Source organism: Mandrillus leucophaeus, unplaced genomic scaffold (assembly GCF_000951045.1).
Source record: "Mandrillus leucophaeus isolate KB7577 unplaced genomic scaffold, Mleu.le_1.0 Scaffold320, whole genome shotgun sequence".
In the NCBI taxonomy this organism is placed as follows: domain Eukaryota; kingdom Metazoa; phylum Chordata; class Mammalia; order Primates; family Cercopithecidae; genus Mandrillus; species Mandrillus leucophaeus.
The window spans coordinates 2,258,953-2,272,267 of NW_012103366.1; the positions used below are offsets into that span (position 1 = coordinate 2,258,953).

The 13,315-nt window shown below is 37.2% G+C and overlaps 1 protein-coding gene across 1 annotated transcript in view; it reads left to right on the forward strand.

The window, feature by feature from the left end:
- Positions 1–363: 363 nt before the first annotated feature.
- TMEM33 (transmembrane protein 33) overlaps positions 364–13,315 on the forward strand; it is a 26,431-nt gene continuing 13,479 nt past the window's right edge. Inside the window, exons 1-6 of the mRNA XM_011987988.1 lie at positions 364–537; positions 692–752; positions 3,813–3,907; positions 4,402–4,589; positions 9,140–9,207; positions 10,200–10,333. Coding sequence (XP_011843378.1) covers positions 708–752; positions 3,813–3,907; positions 4,402–4,589; positions 9,140–9,207; positions 10,200–10,333 — 530 coding nt within the window. The 5' untranslated portion in view covers positions 364–537; positions 692–707. The remainder of the gene's footprint in view (positions 538–691; positions 753–3,812; positions 3,908–4,401; positions 4,590–9,139; positions 9,208–10,199; positions 10,334–13,315) is intronic.

Below are 13,315 nucleotides of genomic sequence, written 5' to 3' on the forward strand. Positions count from 1 at the left end.
TCCGCCTTGCCAAGTATGAAGCCTGTCACATAGCAGGCCTCATAAATACTTATTTGAAGAATTAATAGATATAGAACCACAGGGCTTAGTGAGTCCCTGGAGAAAGGGATCAAAGATGTTTCTGAGGCCTCTATATCAGGAAGTGCAGAAATTTCATGGTTTGAGCATGGGCAGGGAGGATTATTTGTGAGCTGTATTTGACGCAAAAGTTGCTCCCCCTTCCTGATTTCTTAGCTCACTTGGCCAATCGGCGGGTAGGACAGCTGGAGAGCAAATTAGGAGAAAAAAACTACACTTCCCGTCATGCCTCTGGGAACCACTCCCGTTTCCCCCCTTCGTCACCGCCTTTTCCCTACGGAAATGAAAGGAGCACTTCCGGGTTGGGCCATAACCTGGAGCCGGCGGCATAGGTTGGCTCTCTAGGGCTTCACCCTTAAGCTCCGCCTTCGCTCCCGTCTTTCTGGAAACACGGCTTTGATCTCGGGACAGGTACCTCGCGGCTGCTGCGGGTGCCCTGGATCCAGTAGGCTGCACCGGGCGAGCGAGACCCTTTCCTGGTGGAGGCTCAGAGTTCCGGCCGGGTGCATCCGGCCTGTGTCTGGCGCGAGGCAGGGAAGCCGGTACCCGGGTCCTGGCCCCAGCGCTGACATTTTCTCCCCCCTTTCTTCTCGCTGCGGTTGCAGCGTTGCAGACGCTAGTGTGAGCCCATGGCAGATACGACCCCGAACGGCCCCCAAGGGGCGGGCGCTGTGGTAAGTGCGAGGGCAGGGTAGCCTGGCTTGATTTGCAAGAGTTAGGAAGAAGCAGGAAGTGTTGCGAGTCCCGAGGCGTTCCAGAAGCTCAGTGCTTTCAGGACTGGGATTAATGAGTTGGGGTGGGGAAGTTGGAACGGGGAGAGGGGAGGTCCTGAGCGAAGATATGGAGGGAACTACAAGTTTGTTTCCGAAGCGACAATAGACTGACTGCAGCTCGTGGCCCTCACCTGTATGCCATGGAAATTGGGCCTTCTTTCCTCTTCTCACACCTCCGTCTCTTGTTTATCGTAGGCCCCAGGGTTAAAGATGCCACATGAGGTTGTGCCATGACACGCATGATCCATGACACACACCACGTGGAGCACACGGGTGCTGCAAAGAACGTTTCTGCCTAGTATATACCATTGTATATAGAAATTATGCAAAAGGAGGAGGGCGGTGGTCTTTTTCTTCTTCACTTTGTTCTTTATGAAGAGAAATATCATTATGCGATTTTTTAAGATGCTGATCTGGAACTAACAAGTTATTTGTGCCCGGAGCATTATTGTCCTCTACTTTTTAATCCATAAATAGTTAAGTATTCTTCTGTGTGACCACAGTGCAGTTACCACATTTGAGAAATATTACCTAATATAAAGTCCATGTGCAAATTTCCATAATTGTCCTTTAAAGCTGCTTTCTCTTCATCCGGGATTCAGCCAAAAAACATGCATCGATGGCCGGGCACAGTGGCTCACTCCTGTAAGCCCAGAACTTTGGGAGTCCAAGGCAGGAGGATCGCTTGAGTTCAGGAGTTCGAGACCAGCCTTGGAAACACAACGAGACCTCATCTCTACTAGAAATCAAAAAAATTAGGCGGGGCGTGGTCGCTCACGCCTGTAATTCCAGCACTTTGGGAGGCCGAGGCGGGCGGATCGCTTGGGCCCGAGAAGTTGAAGCTGCAGTGAGCTAAGATCGCACCACTGCACTCCAGGTTGGGCTATAGAGCAAAACCTCCTCTCAAAACAAACATAAATTAGCCGGTCTTGGAGGTGCGCTCCTATAGTCCCGGTATAGTCCTAGCTACTCGGGAGGCTGAGGCGGGGTGTGCTGCTGCGCTCCAGCCTGGGGTGACAGAGGGAGACCCTGTCTCAAAAAGCATGCATTAAATTTACTGTCTGTATCTTGTTTACTCCCTTTTAATCTAGGAACAGTTCTGCCCTCTCCTCCCCTTTTTTATCTTTTAAGATACTGATAGTTGTGAGTCCAGACATATTTTGCAGCATATATGTGTATCTATATTATATATCAGGAAGCATTTTACATTGGTTTATCCGATCATTACAGAATTTGATTATTTGATTAAGGTGGTGTCCACCAGTTTCTCCATTGTAAAGATTCCTTGTTTCCTTTCTAACTAAAGTGTTCTTTGGCATGATACTGTGAGACTGTGTGAATATTGCTCCTCAACAATTTTTCACGCAAAGATCTAGTGATTTTGATTTTTTTTTTTTGCCTGAGCTATTTATTAGTATGATGGTTGGACAGTTTACTCTTAAAAAATGTATACCAATACACTTTCTTAAACTTTTAAAATTGTCTAATAAAATATACTTAAGCGTGTACAAAACGAAACGCATAGCTCAGTGATTTATTGCAGAATAAACACCCTGAACAAATAGATTTTAAGGAGAATGTTCTAAAACTAACTTTCAAACTGTGGTGCACAGTTGTAATATTTGTTGAGAAACTGAGCACAGTAAGCTGGATTCATCCTTCACTTGATTACTGCTAATCATTTCAATTTACTGGAGTCACAGTATGGTAAGCCTGGATTTAATAATACATCCAAGTTGTATTTCATATTTCTGAAATTACCTACATGTGGGTTAAAAAGACATACAATAGAACAGCCTGGAATTTTACAATGTACTTGCATTTTCCCCTCAAATTTTTCATAGTTTTTTTCAAAAGATAATGAAATTAAATTACGTAGAGCAGTGTTTTTAGACTTCAGGTAGACCCGTTAGTGAGTTGAGAAGTCAGTTTAGTGAAAATACCAGCTATTTTTTAAAAATTAAATAGAAAATGTCAAAATCCATTATGTACAGTAGGGTAAATATTGTTTGTGAAACTTTTGTTTATATATCTATGTATATGGATCTCGATGTTAAAATTACTTACGAAGATCCTAGACAAAACATGTAAAAGCCACTTTAGAATTTGAATATAAGATACATTTTAATGAGAAAACAAATTTTAAGATTCTGCTTTAGTGGTAATAGACATAGGTATTGGGGGGAAAGCAGCAAAGGAAAAGACAGAATGCGAAAAAACTGGAGAAGAAAATGGTATACGGAAGTTTAATCTAGCACTATTGAAACTAGGGTAAGACTTGGTGGGGGAACATGGAGGTGATAAAGAGAGTGGTGTAATCAGAGAGGCAGGTGGCCATTTAATACCTGTCAGCCGTATTTTGAACACCTACAGTATGCCAGGCTCTTGTGCATGTAGGTAGATTACAAGGTGAATGAGTTCAGTTGTTACTACTATCATGGTTTTATATTTCTTCTTCAAAAGGTTTCTTTAATCCAAACTGGCTTTATGTGATGTTTTATTCAGCTCTGAGACCTACCTATTCAGATTTGAGAGTTTTTGCTAAGAATAGGCATATGGATCTCTTGAGAGCAATTAGTTTTTGTTTAAAGTTCTTTTAAAATAGAAGAAGCCAATATTACAAGTATTAAAGGAATACAGACAATTGTAGTTGAATTTCTGTTAAGATTATTTTTTCTAATTAATTAGTCTTTGCATTTTTTCAAATGTCAGCTGATGTTTTTCTGTTTATTTCTGTTTAAGTACTTCTTGTGCTTTCTACATGAAAACTATAAGGTGTTCGGACTTGTCATTAACCGTATACATGAAACATTTAATTGCCTTAGAGTTTTCACCTAATGATCTAAAAAACAAATGGAGCAAGATTAAAATATTTTGAGTAGACATAAAAACCACACAGTCTTGATGCTTAAAAACATAATTTGCAGGCATAGCTTACAGTATTTTTCTTTTTAAATTTAGCAATTCATGATGACCAATAAACTGGACACGGCAATGTGGCTTTCTCGCTTGTTCACAGTTTACTGCTCTGCTTTGTTTGTTCTGCCTCTTCTTGGGTATGTATTATACATATTGCTGCCTTTGATATTCAGTTGTTGAGTCAGTTTATCTGGAATGCCTTTTATGTGTAAGACTTGTTAACCTGTAAAGGGTTCAGGGACAAATAAAATACAAGTTCCAGCCTTAAGATACTAACAACCTAATAACACTATCAGTTAGAGGAATATTTTATATCTTGTGAAACTAACACATTGAAAATCCAAGGAAAAATTGATGTGTGGGAATGAGATAAGTTCATGTTTTTTTCATTTTTACTTATTACTTGATGGAAGATCCTGCTTTATAAAATTCAGTTTTATAAATTGATTATAAAAAATTCAGTTGGACTTATATATGAAGTGATGCTATTAAAAAAGGTAGAATAAGTTCATGTAATTTTTTTCTATTGACAAGTGATTTAGGTGTTGTGCAATTATGATGCAATTCACAAAGGAGGAAGAGACTGTAGTTGTTTATGTCTCATGATAACCTCTCCTCTGGTAATTTGCAGGTTGCATGAAGCAGCAAGCTTTTACCAACGTGCTTTGCTGGCAAATGCTCTTACCAGTGCTCTGAGGCTGCACCAAAGATTACCACACTTCCAGTTAAGCAGAGCATTCCTGGCCCAGGCTTTGTTAGAGGACAGCTGTCACTACCTGTTGTATTCACTCATCTTTGTAAACTCCTACCCAGTTACAAGTATCCTTTTCTACCTTTTTAACAATGAAATTGCCAACTAAGTATATAGGAGATCTCTTCTGATTATTTCAGCAATGAAGGCATTCCATGAAGTCTGGGTTTGTTCTTGGCACTTCATTTGAATGAAGATATGTTTAGCGTAAGAATTTCTGACTTTTAAAATGTGAAATGTAAACTTTGAAGAGCTGATTTAGGAATTTTAAACTATCTTTGTTCTTGCTTCTTGTAATCTTCTCTGTTAGAATGGATATTTTCAAATTCTGCTTCGAAGTATAAGCTTATGCAGAACTTACTTTAATATTTAAAATTTTTTTCATTTAATTCACATTTTTGGCAAAGTGTCATGTCTTGCTTTAAAAAAGAGAGGTCCTCAGCTCTTTCTATCTTAACCCCCAGTGAACTAGACACAAATGGAATTTAACCAAAAAAATAACTTATTTAAGCAGGGAATGAGATAATTCAAAGAAGTTAATATTTGCTGTGTATAGAGTAGAAAATAAGGACACACATGGATAATCTGTGAAGCTAATGAGAAATAACTCGTTTGGAATTTATATGTTTTCACATTTCAAAGGTGTGTTGTGGGATGATACTGGGTATTCCATAAAGGAGGGGGAAAAATAGGGAAAAGGTTCTATAGTGAACGCTAGGTTAAACTTTTTTTTTTTTTTGAGACAGGGTCTTGCTCTGTCGCCCAGGCTGGAGTGCAATGGCGCGATCTTGGCTCACTGCACCCTCTGCCTCCTGGGTTCAAGCAATTCTCTGCCTCAGCCTTCTGAGTAGCTAGGAAATACAGGCGCCTGCCACCACACCCGGCTAATTTTTTTGTGTTTTTAGTAAAGACGGGGTTTCACCATATTTGCCAGGCTGTTCTTGAACTCCTGACCTCATGATCCACCTGCCTTGGCCTGCCAAAGTGTTGGAATTACAGGTGTGAGCCACCACGCCCGGCCAGGTTAAACATTTTTAAATAGGTTCTTTACTATAGGGACTTTGGTATTCTAACGTGTGTTGTGAAACTAAAAGAGTTACCAGGGTTTTTTAAACTTAACTGTTTTGGGTTTTTTTCCTGTAGATTATCTCTGCAAATCATTTTGTGCATTGAGAAGTGCTGCTCTGAGAGCTTTTGAATATTATGATACATCTATATGTTATGTAAAGCACAATAAAATATTCCTCTGAGACTGAATATTACCTATTTAGATACTTATGCTCATGAAGTATCAAACTTTTAAATAGATTTTTATAAGTCTTAAGCAAAAGAAATAGGAGGAAACAGAAATTTCCTGAGCACCTATTTTGCCAGTATAAGGACTTGAATTTAGGCCAGGCACGGTAGCTCATGCATGGTGGCACTTTGGGAGGCCAAGGTGGGCGGATCACGAGGTCAGGAGATTGAGACCATCCTGACTAATATGGTGAAACCCCATCTCTACTAAAAATACAAAAAATTAGCTGGGCATGGTGGCACGTGCCTATAGTTGCAGCTGCTCAGGAGGCTGAGGCAGGAGACTCGCTTGAACCCTGGAGGTGGAGATTGTAGTGAGCCAAGATCATGCCACTTGCACTCCAGCCTGAGCGACAGAGCGAGACTCCATCTCAAAAAAAAAAAAGAACTTGACATTTAATCTTTGTAGCACTCTAAAAAATATACCACTCATTGTGGTATATTTTTAATAAAGATGCTGATTTGCTGATTATCAGTATCCACTTCCCACATATTGGCTAGTAAGTAGTAATGCTGAAAAGGTCTTTCTAACTTAAAAGCCTTACCTGATCTACAGTTAGTGGGTGAGTAACACTTAAGGGTACATTAAAGATATTTCTTTCTCTATGTGGGTAAAGCTGGTAACTTCATTTACATGTTCATTATATAGAGATTCCCTTTAAATTACCTGCTTCACTGAGATAATATGGGTAGTTTGAAATGTAAGGATAAAATTTTTCCTGTTTCAATGCATGGGTCTGTAATGCCCCGTCATAATTTGTACTGGTTCATTTTTAGGTAAAACTTATTAAATGATTATTATACTATGACTGTAAATGATAATCACATTTGTTTGGCATATTATTGGCTTGACTGGCCTGTGTTGTTTGAAGTGCTTTGCGGTCACCAATGTTAAAATTCTAGACTTTCTGAGCTACAACAGGAAGTTATGTAGAGATTTTTGGTCATGCCTTTTAGTAGCTTAAAATTTCTTCGGAGGGAGAAATAGAAATGACAGAAAATGTGTTTTAATGTCAGGTAAACTGAATACATCAATAACTTTGGGAACAGTGCCTTACACAGATCAGTAAGTTTTGTTGAGTGAATCCTGAGGTCTTGCCAAATGAGACTCATGACTAGTGAAGAAAGCCTGTCTGCCTTTTTATACAGTTGGTTATTTGGTAGCCCCTCTTTCCTGGGAATGTTGAAGATTAAGGATTTCCTATTCCTTAAATTCTTAAAAAGGGAATGTAGTAAACAGTGAGAATAACATAAACTAGTAATTGGCAGGAAATGCTAATCTGATTATTAAGGTAATATGGTAATAAATAAAAGTGGGCCCAAAGTAATATTACAGACTTGCGTTCTGATTTTTGTTCTTATAAAGGAGATATTTTGTCCTTCCTCGATTAATAACAGGTACTTAGGGCATTTCACCTCTTATCTTTTCTAAATACATTGTATTAATAGTTTAAAAGTGATGTTGAAGACTAAGATTATGAATCTCTTACCAAGGATTTGTGAACTATAGAATGTTAGAGATAAAAGACTCATTGGAAATTTCTAGCTTTGATCTCTGCATACTCATTTGCCAGAGCATGAAACTTGGCCTAGGAAAATTAGGTTAGTGACAGAGTCAGGAGTGGAACCCAGGTATCTCGACTCCCAATTCAGGGCTATATTTTCACTACCTGACACTGCCCCTTTTATTGAATTCAGTCTGGATATGCGTCAAAGTTCGAACTGAATTCTTTAAGGATCAACAGAGTTTTATAGTGACTTTAGGAGATAGTTGTAGCTTCCATCAGTTTCAAAGTAGTCTATGATTCATTAAAAATTTTAAAACTTTTTATATACATATATGATCCCTACTTAGGAAATGGACATTTTTCTTAATTCTTGTTAGAGGTGGGAACAAGTTGGTCAGGATATTAATTTGGAAAACTATGTTAGAGAGTTATGGTTCTTCTAATACTTGGATATAAGTTGGTGTCTTGCTTGTCAGTTGGAAACTGGGTCCCTTGGATTCGTAAATGAGTTATGGTTATAATGAATTTGATACTCAGATTATGTTATAGCAATCACCATTTCCTGTCATATCAGGCCTTCAGTTAGTATAGAAAAATACAATGGTTCATTTCTTAGGAACTGCTAATATTTTTAGGACAAGTATTTTTGCCATTCGTGATTGACTAACAGTCTATATCATTTTGTGGAACTACTTGACAATTTTTTTTTTTAAATCAACCTGGTAGAAATTGGGGTGGAGAATGGGGTCTTTTGAACAATTTCCATTTTACAAAAAGCTGAATGAAAAGTATGTTTATCCATGGCATAAAGCCGAACAGTTGGATTCAAAAGGATTCTTTCCTTATGTCTGTAATTAAGCTGTTAAGAGTTTCAATTGACTGTATACAAAGCAAAATATATACTGCCATTTTAATTTTTACAAATTGAGAGCATAACTGTAACAACTTGTTATGTATAGTATCTCAAAATTTTAGAGTCTTTGTAGGAAAGAAGTAATAAAAGATCTTTAGTCTTCGGGACTAAAAATTTGTGAATTACTCTTTAAACCATTACCTTAGACTCTTTCCTCAGTATTTGAGATTGTGAAAGCACTATAAAACTACTGTGTTTGAAGGGTAAGTTAGAGTGACCAAGAAAGCCATTGTAGGGTTAAAAGCTATACTTACAACCCTTTGGGGTTACCTAGATTTCAATTTAATTTAGCAAGTGTTTAAATTGTTACCCAGTAGAAATGAATGAAAAAGCTTTTTCACTATTAATTTTTGTCATAAAAAGAACTGTGAATTGGCCGGGTGCAGTGGCTCACACCTGTAATTCCAGCACTTTGGGAGGCCGAGGTGGGCAGATCACCTGAGGTAAGGAGTTCGAGACCAGCCTGGCCTACATGGTGAAACCCTGTCTCTACTAAAAATACAAAAATTAGCTGGGCGTGGTGGCAGGCGCCTGTAATCCCAGCTACTCGGGATGCTGAGAGACAGGAGAATCGCTTGAACCCAGGAGGCGGAGGTTGCGGTTAGCCAAGATTGCGCCACTGCACTCCAGCCTGGGGGAGAAGAGTGAGACTTCATCTCAAAAAACAAACAAAGAACAAACAAACAAACAAAAAAACCTGAATTTTAGAAAATGAAATAGTTTACTTTCTTCTTTATAGTTAACAAAATTTGATTTGGCTTAAAGTGTATCAGTAAAACAAACCATTCCACTGAACTCATTTTAGCAGATGTTTCAGATCTGTATATTTGGACATAATACATAGTCTGTTTTGCAGAATACTTGATGACTTTTAAATGTTTTCCTTAATTGTTTTCTTTAGTGAGTATCTTCCCAGTCTTGTTATTCTCTTTGCTTCATGCTGCCACATATACGAAAAAGGTCCTTGATGTAAGTAAAACTGCTGCTTGTCTGACTTCTGAATTACAGATCATTGACATGAATTCTCATTCTAAGACATTTTGGTATTTGTCACAAAAAGTCCCTCCATTCCTTACAAACTTGTTATGAATTATTTAGTGATTTGAAAGTTTTAAGTTTAGAAGTGTTTATTGAAGTTTCACAAACTAGAACATTTTATAGATAAAGGATTGCACTTAATATCACCCCCCGGTCTCCAGGGGACTTTTTCAAGTTTGAAATAGATCTATTTTTTTGAAACCTGTATCTCTAAAGTTTGTTGAGTTGTCAGATCTCTTGTTCTGTCAGTGTTTAATTCTGGCATACCAGATAAGTTGAGTGTACTGAATAAATCTCTTTTACATTAATTTTCAGAACTGCTGCTTTCCTGAAATTCTTTCTTATTGCTAGGTTGGAGCATTAAACCTAACTTGGCATCAGGCCATTGACAGAATATACTGAAATTTGAATTAAAATATCCAGGCAAATTTACCAAGCACATTTACAGTATATATACTGAAATTTGAATTAAAATATCCAGATTTATGCTTTGTATTTATGCTTTGCCTTTTTCTTTATCCCTGTAATTCTTTGGTCACAGCAGTAATTACATTGCTGTATAATTCCAACATTAGCTAAGGAAGGAGTCACAGATATTTTAACTGTATTACTGGATAGTCAGATTTTGTCATGGTTAGAGAGAAATAACCACTATTTTTTGTTAAATAATCATTCTTGAGAAAAAGCAGCTAAGAATGAAAAGTACTTTTACTAAAGTTGTTTTTTATATTAAGTCTAAATATATACAAAAGCAGGAAAAATACTATATTTGTCCTTAAATGGTTTGTGAACTTTGTACCATCATTTCCAAAGTAGTATATTTGATTGTATTGCCTGTTGGATAGGCTATTTACTTACAGAAAGAAAGTATTGTTATCAGAAATGCTTCACTTATTTCTAATGTTGGTTTTCTTTTGTTTTAGGCAAGGGGCTCAAATAGTTTACCTCTGTTGAGATCTGTCTTGGACAAATTAAGTGCTAATCAACAAAATATTCTGAAATTCATTGCTTGCAATGAAATATTCCTGATGCCTGCCACAGTTTTTATGCTTTTTAGGTAAGGAAAAATTGTATTTGTTTTGGGAGGCTGATGAATACACATAATAAAGGTAGAAACTCAAGTTTTATTCTGTTTAAATCTGTTGAAGGTAGGTATTGACATGTAGAGCTAGATGAATCTTAGCAGTCGCCTAATCTAACCTTTGTCGTTTATAGTAGAGAACTTGAAATATAGTAGACCTAGGAATTTGTCTTATTTCTTGTGATTTATCATTTAACATTTAAAAAATTACTTTCATAGTTACCACCTTTGAAAGAATCTTATGAAGTCTAATCTAGTCCATTCTGCCACTATTGAGATGATGTTTCTTACACTAGAGAAAAACTGAAAATTATGTTCTTATACTAATAGTGACTACTATCACCTTATTTTGTTTGTATCTTAATTATAGAAGTAATACGTGAATAAAGAAAGCCATCCTTTTAAAAGTGTGAACATTAAGATAGTATTGACCTCTGCATTGAAATTCTTGCATTACATTTTAAAACAATACACCTTGCTACCAAGATGATTGCTTTATCAATTTTTAGTTTTACAAGTAATGAGACGTTACAGATAAAAGCTAAAATAACATTTGACTATATGAATCCTAGTTGCAATTTTGTCCTCTTCCCAGAGGTGTAAGGAGTTTAATATGTGTCTTACGTATGTAGTCCTTTAAAAATACTTATAGAAATTTGTAGAACGTATATACTGTGGATGTGGAGTTTTGTTTGTTAATTTGTTTAGTTCTTATTTTACATCAAAGATGTTATTCTGGCTAGGCATGGTGGCTCACACCTGTAATCCCAGCACTTTGGGAGGCCAAAGTGGGTGGATCACTTGAGATCAGGAGTTCAAGACCAGCCTGACCAACATAGTGAAACCCTGTCTGTATTAAAAATACAAAAATTAGCTGGGCATGGTGGTGCATGCCTGTAATCCCAGCTACTCGGGAGGCTGAGGCAGGAGGATTGTTTGAATCCAGGAGGTGGAGGTTGCAGTGAGCTGATAACACGCCACTGCACTGCAGCCTGGGCAACAGAGTGAGACTCTGTCTCACCAAAAAAAAAAAAGGTGTTATTCTGTACCTTTTTCCCCCTTGTATGTTTTCATAACCTATTTGATTTGGCATATCCGGTTCTGTGTTTTTTTGTGTGTTTTTTTTTTTTTTTTAAGCCATATAGGATTCCAGCTTATCTCCTGATCATGGAAATTTGTTTCCAAATTTTTAGTTTTTCAAATATTGACCAGTATATATTTTTTACCTGCTTATACTTAATGCCAGTGTTTTCTTTAACATAGATACCAGAAAAGATTTTGCTAAGTACAAGCTAAGTGCTAAATTATTCTTTAAAATGTCTGTGTTACCTGTTTTTCATAATCTTGTTAGTTTGTAACAAACTATCATTATTGATTTTATAGTTATATTTTATAATTTTAAATGTACCTTGCTTGATTAACTAGTAAAGTTTTCATGTACTTGACAATTACTTCTTTCCATAGCAGTCTCTTCAAACTAAGAACAGAGTTTTATAGATTTCCTTATAAACGTATATCTGTTTCATTCTTTTAAGTGGTGCTTCTGAGAACTCCAGGACTGGCAGGTGTTGCTTAAGTTGTGTGGTCCCAACTAGATTTGATGCAGTTGTATTTGTAAATTAACTCTAAAACCTTGACCCTAAAATTTAATAAAAGCCTTCTCTTCTCCTAGAAGCTGAAAGCATATAAAAGAAAAGGGTAATGTAATCTGGAACAACAGAAAAAGGGACAAGATCAACATTCTAATATTTTTCCTATCATTTATAGGTTTTTCTTTTCACCTCTTTCTTTTGTGATCCTGATCTACACTTAGAAACTTTAATTATTAATTAGGAAAAGGAACTTTTTGCCCTTACTTTTTTTATTCATTTTTCTGGGGTTTTTATGTCACTTAATCCTGCTTTTGGGTCAGACCAGGTTCTGTGATTTGTTTCATGTAACTAGATGGAAGTTAAAATGGTAGATACCAGGCCAAGCACGGAGGCTCACGCCTGTAAACCCAGCACTTTGGGAGGCCAAGGCGGGCAGATCATGAGGTCAGGGGATCGAGACCATCCTGGCCAATATGGTGAAACCCCCGTCTCTACTAAAAATACAAAAATTAGCTGGGCATGGTGGTGCGCGCCTGTAGTCCCAGCTACTCGGGAGGCTGAGGCACGAGAATTGCTTGAACCCTGGAGGTGGAGGTTGCAGTGAGCCGAGACCATGCTACTGCACTCCAGCCTGGCGACAGACCGAGACTCTCTCAAAAAAAAAAAAAAAGGGTAGATACTGAGACTAGTTTTTTTATATGGGTATAATTGATATCTATATTCTGAAACCTCTAGATTCTGTTTAGTAAGCAAAATAATTTCTTATGCTCCTGTTAAATCAGATTAAGATAATTTTAATGAAATTCTGAGATGCCATGCAAACTTAGACAAAGACTTCACTTTGGAACGATAGTGAATTTTTTGTTAGGAGCACCAGGTTTTGACTGCGTTGGTACGTTGAGTTGTGCTCCTTAAATGTTTAATTTAAACGTTTATTTGTACAAACTTACTGTCTTAATTTTTAAGATTACTGTAAAGAAGATGAGACTTTACCAGAAATGTTTAAATAGAGAAATCATTTTGTTTGTTTGAAAAATTAAAATCAGCTTATACTTCCTATTAGGAAAAGCTGTTAATGCCTTAAGTAGGTAGCTTGAATATAACCTAAATAATAAAATTAAGAACAATCTTACATTACTGCTATTCCTAATATGCTACCCTTTGTGGTAGACACACAGTCTAATATTAGGAGGCTTTATCAAGTTGTATTTGCACCAGTAATGCTTCAAGCTCTGTATTTAAAAATTGATGCATAGTCTATGAGTTATCTTACATATGCATTGTGCACGTGTGCAAAGACCGATAAAAAGATCATTGTAGGCCGGGCGCGGTGGCTCACGCCTGTAATCCCAGCACTTTGGGAGGC